Here is a 5,325-nt window from a genome sequence, read left to right as displayed (position 1 = left end):
TTTAGATTGTAAACCTGCGGTCCAGTATGGTAGCTACTACCCTCATGTGACTACTGAGCTCGTCAGACATGGCTGATCTGACAAAGGATTTTTTTTACATTTAATTTAAAACTCAAAAAGTAATACTTAATTTAGTTATGATAAAACTTTTAAATATGTTTAGAACAACTTGGATATGTAAATCTAATTTTTCAAATGTATATTTTATAAAATTAAATACAGATCAAATATTTCTGATAAAAATTTTGCACTTCAATGCTGTAAGTATAAAACATATGCTGGAATTTTGAAGACTTGGTACAAAAAAGAACGTAAAATATTTAATTTTTAAAATATTATATCGATTTTACATTGTCATTATGTTGAAATGATAATATATTAGCTATATTGAGCTAAATAAAATATAATTAAGATTATTTTCACCTGCTTCTATTTTTTTAATGTGGCTACCAGAAAGTTAAAAATTACATATGTTGTCGGCATTGTATTTCTAGTGGAGGGCTGTTATAGACAGCTAAACTGCCAAAAGCCTACAAGATGGACTACTGCCACAACACTCGAGTCTAGAAAAAAATTCACTGATATCTAAATGACTATAAAGTATTCTGCTTTGAAGAAATATAATTGGTCTAATACCAAAAATAATAGCAAACCTTACCTTTTTGTCTTCCCATTCTTTGACCGAGCTGCTCTGCCCACTTGGAAACTGCAACACACCTCCAGTGCTGGCAGATAAGAGTGGAGGTTGAACCTTGCTAAGGATCTTTGAGCAGAGCCTGAGTGAATCTGTGAGTTCAGACAAGTGCAATGTCTGGAGATGGCTGGTCAGGGCAGAAATCATCCTGAGTAGTAACTGGGGCAAGTGTTCTGTCTGGATTTCAATGTAAGTCTCCTGAAGATGGAAAGTGAAATGACACAAGTTTACATAATGTATAACCCCAAAATTCTATTATTTCTTTTATTTTTAATGTACATAACAAAAGAAATAATTATACTCATCTGCAATATTTTATAGGTATCATGCTCTTAATTAACATTGTATGCTCATTACGGACTTAAAAAATTTCTATTCCCAAATTCTCAATTTAAGTACTTCAAGGTATGTATGATAAAATACCCCCAGTTTTATCAGCTATATTACAGAAATTATAGTATTAAAAAAGTGAATACAATCAGTTAAAGACAAAAGACAGGCCGAATGTCATACCTGACACAGCACCCTCATACTTCTAGTAGGCTTCAAAAGGAGAAAGCAAAGAATTGAGGAGAGAAAAGGAGAAAAGATTTCCAACAGTCTTCATTTAATAGAAAGAATTATTAGTGAGTATAAATGCAGCGTTAGACCACTATACGTTAAACACTTAAGATTTCAGTAACATGCAGTTATGAAGTATATTCCATGTATTACATAAGACTTATATATGTATTATTCATATGTCAGAGGAAAAACACTTGGAAAAACTTAGGAAAAAAAGTTATGCCAAAAGAGAAAAAAATCAATTTAACTTTAAAGATGAAATTTATTTAAAGATAAGGTCTGTCTCCAACATGAAATATTTGAACTACTGTTATTACACTTCCTCAATACTTTTTTACCAAGGTGGTCTTACCAAAGAAACTATATCCAACAAAAAATCCACCAGTAAGCAGAAATTCGTCAGCTGTAACTCAGATGACTCACTGCTATCTCCAGGCCCCATCTGAAGTCTGGCGTGCAGTGTCCTCCTAAAACGACAAAATTCGCTTTATCAAGTATACTACTGATATGAATATTCATATCATACATACATTGCTTTCTTTTTAATGAGAATCAACACTGGACACACACAATGATGCTTCTGTGAACATCCCCTGCCCCCAGGACACTGAACTCCGAGTGGAAAATGTCCAACGAAGATTCCTAAGCTCAAACTCCCCGGAACCCCAGCCTGCGCGTCCAAGGGCTCTGGGTGCATCTCACTTTCTTGGACTTGCTCCCACTACACATGCCATCTCCTAGTTAAAATGGATTATTTGCTGTTTTATTTATAACCTCAGGGACTTTTATTAATACCAACTTGTCCTCCTGATTTGCTGTCCTCCCTCAACTTCATTCTCTCAAATCCAGAATGTATCCTCCCTTCCTGGTTTGAGATCAAACATCATCTTCCTCCAGGAGGCCTCTTCTGATCATTCCTCCAACATACATTCACTTTAAATCATGTAAGTTCTGTAAGACCATATACTGCCCTACACTCTGAAGACACAAAGAATATGAGAGAGTCCCTAGCCAGCAAGAAATATAAACATATAGACAAATAAATATACCAATGTGGCAGTGTAGGAATTGATTCTGATGGGAGATTTGAGGGAGTCATGGGAGGCTCCTGAAAGTTGGGTCACCTCTCTATAGGATTTCCCATATGGGCTGGGTGGGGTGGGGGGAGAATGTTTTAGAAGAAATAGCACAAGTGAAGGCTCAGCAGCAAGAGTGAAGGGTCAGGCACTGTGTGTTCAGGGAATAGTACAGAAGGGTAAAGAATGGTGGGTGAGTATTTGTGAATGTAGAAAGGAAGGTGGAAGCCCAGGCCAGAACTAGGTGGCAAAAAGATATTCATAATTCCTCATTATTCCTACCACATTTTAATCTATTAAGGTAACTGTAACTTTTTAAATAAAGATTATTTATTTATTTATTTATTTATTTGAGAGAGAGAGAGTGACTGAGAACACAAGCAGGGGGGAGGAGCAGAGGGAGAGGGTGAAGCAGACTCCCGCTGAGCAGGGAGCCCAATGCAGGGCTCGGTCCCAGGACCCCGGGATCCTGACCTGAGCCAAAGGCAGAGCTTAACTAACAGCCACCCAGGTGCCGCAAGGTATCTATAACTTTTAATCTAATACTAGGAATAAGCATGTGCATATATTACTGCTCCCATTACAAGGTCTTCGAAGACAGAGACTGTCTCTTTTCCTAAGTGCTCATTATCTGTCAAATGAGTAAGCAAACAACTTTCTAAACCAATACAGGGATTAATGTTTTATATTTTTAAAAAACTTCTAATTCCAAGATCACACATGCTTCCTTTATGACTACATGTTCCCAAGGCTTGAGAGGTTAATCTGTTCTGAGAAGATCTGGTCTAGAATCCAGAGATTCCACTCAGGTTCACCAGTATTCTTGGGTTTTCAGAGTTTTTAAACTTTATGTCCTAAGAGGTAGAGGGCATTTTTCACTCACCATTTCACTCACCAGTGACAATATATGGGCTAGTTCTAGGATTTAAAAAACACAAGAATGACCAAGGAATTTGTTATTAAAAGTGGGAATCACTTTGGTAAAATGTGCTGAGGCAACAGCCACAAATTCGGTATTTTCTCTACAATGAAGAAAAACCGGATTACTATAGATTGGAGAGGGAAAATATTTCATCTACGCTGGTAACTAAATAACTTGTTTTCTAAACTACTTTGCAATTCTAAGATTATATGATCAATGATTCTATGTTCTAGAGTGACATGACAGAGCCAGATTATGGTTATTAAATAATTAATAGTTGTCAGTAGTAGAATGTATCCATATAAGAACATTTTTCTCATTAGACTCAAAAAAATTGGCTTTGGATGCTATTAAAACAAATGAAACAGTTTAACATACCTACAACATTCTTCAAACCAGCGTGCAACGTAATCCCACATATAATAAGGCTCAAAGGAATTAAAAAGAAGGTTGGCAGTTTTAATCAGCTCTGCTGTTTTCTTATTTTCCCTTAATTTACTAAAAAAGGAAAAGAGAAACAAACAAAAAGTAAGAAATATTAACTTTTTTTTTCAGAATTAAATTTGAGTGCAATGTTGTTAGGGCAGTACACATTGCTAGGTAGTTGCTAGAACACTTGCTAGCAAGAAAATCGCAACAAATAATTTTTATATACTGACACTCTATTACTTTATGTGTACTTTTCCAAATTCAGGTTTTCATAACTCATGTATGATCAAGATCAGAAATAAGCCTATAAGAGAAAATATCTGTGCTTCCAGCAAAAGAAGAGCAAGTTATTTTCGAACTTTTGACTGCCCATTAATTTGGCATTACATTCTTTTGTTTCCCTTGAAAATTATTACTCTTAGCTGAAAAACAACAAAATAAAACTGTAAATGGCCATGATTACTGAAATTCCATCAGGGAAAAAGAACTTATTTCAAGTGGGGGACCTCTGGCCTATTAAGCACCCACCTACCCTCCATCTCTTGCCACCCTTCCTAACAATTAAAACAGTTGTTTTTATATAGAGTGAAGTACTATCAATACAGCCAGCATATTACAGCAAAAAGACTAACTGAATATTCTATAGGGCAACACAGATTATCAAGCAGAGTACAGAATGAAATCAAGTACGAGGGTAGTCAATATTAACTTCTCAAACAAGAATTACAAGAATATTTATCAGAAATCAAAAACTCTCTTAAAATGTTTTAATATTTAAAACTGTGTTTTAGGAAAGCCCAGGTTATCTCCAAAGCCCAGTAAGGAGACAAAAGTGGAACACAAATTACGTAAAAGAAACTATAGTCTTGAAACTGATGAGACTGGAAAACAGGTATGCTGCTGAAAGTAGAGAAGAAATGAAAAGGTAAAACCTTCTCAACATGAATCTACCACTGATTTAGAGAAAAGGATATATGCTCATATTACATGACTTTTCCAGGCATTATAAAAATACATATTTATATATATACCTGAAAGAAGAAATAATCGTAACTTGAAAAAAAAAATTGTTGAAAGAACACCTGGTACCCTTTGATTCATTTCACTCCGTGTTCAATCTTTTTCTGAACTATGATTTGGTCTCCTGAGTGTGCCAAGTAACCAAGAGGCACAACCCCATGCAAACAATCAGAACTTGTACCAAGCAAGAAATAACTTCCATTCCTGACATGTGGCAGTTCACCTCTTCTGAGTTTGGAAAGTGTGAAAAGTTCCCTGGAATCTATAGCTTCACATTAACTGCTAAAATTTAGTATTCTAACCAGACAGACTGAGAACCAACCCTGGAATGTGCTGGTTCTACTATATAGTAATCAGGAGGTAAATGCCTATTTGAAAGATCAGGCAGTTAATTATGAGAGTTCACACTGCCAAAATACAGTAATATTTACAATCAGATCTACTCATCCAGAACACAAATTTCACCGAGCAGTGTCTACTTCATGAATAGTAATAAATGAGGACATCTTTCTATCATGCTTAGGTGTTGTGTTTTTTTTTTTTTAAGATTTTTTATTTATTGGGGCGCCTGGGTGGCACAGCGGTTAAGCGTCTGCCTTCGGCTCAGGGCGTGATCCCGG

General features: G+C 35.7%; 2 protein-coding genes across 3 annotated transcripts in view; both read right to left on the bottom strand.

Moving 5' to 3' along the window:
• Window positions 1-5,325, bottom strand: part of DOP1A (DOP1 leucine zipper like protein A) — a 126,255-nt gene that overhangs the window by 109,540 nt on the left and 11,390 nt on the right. The window lies entirely within an intron of this gene.
• On the bottom strand, window positions 448-3,817 carry LOC117797167 (protein dopey-1-like). The gene is made up of 3 exons (XM_034648218.1): window positions 3,635-3,817; window positions 1,611-1,725; window positions 448-892 (listed from the first exon to the last, which is right to left on the bottom strand). Exons 1-3 carry the CDS (start codon window positions 3,673-3,675, stop codon window positions 515-517), a joined length of 534 nt encoding a protein of 177 aa, XP_034504109.1. The 5' UTR covers window positions 3,676-3,817; the 3' UTR covers window positions 448-514.

The sequence above is a fragment of the Ailuropoda melanoleuca genome, chromosome 19 (assembly GCF_002007445.2).
Source record: "Ailuropoda melanoleuca isolate Jingjing chromosome 19, ASM200744v2, whole genome shotgun sequence".
NCBI classification, from domain to species: Eukaryota; Metazoa; Chordata; class Mammalia; order Carnivora; family Ursidae; genus Ailuropoda; species Ailuropoda melanoleuca.
The sequence above is the reverse complement of the archived record's forward strand: the minus strand, read 5'-3'. Positions and strand labels throughout refer to the sequence as shown.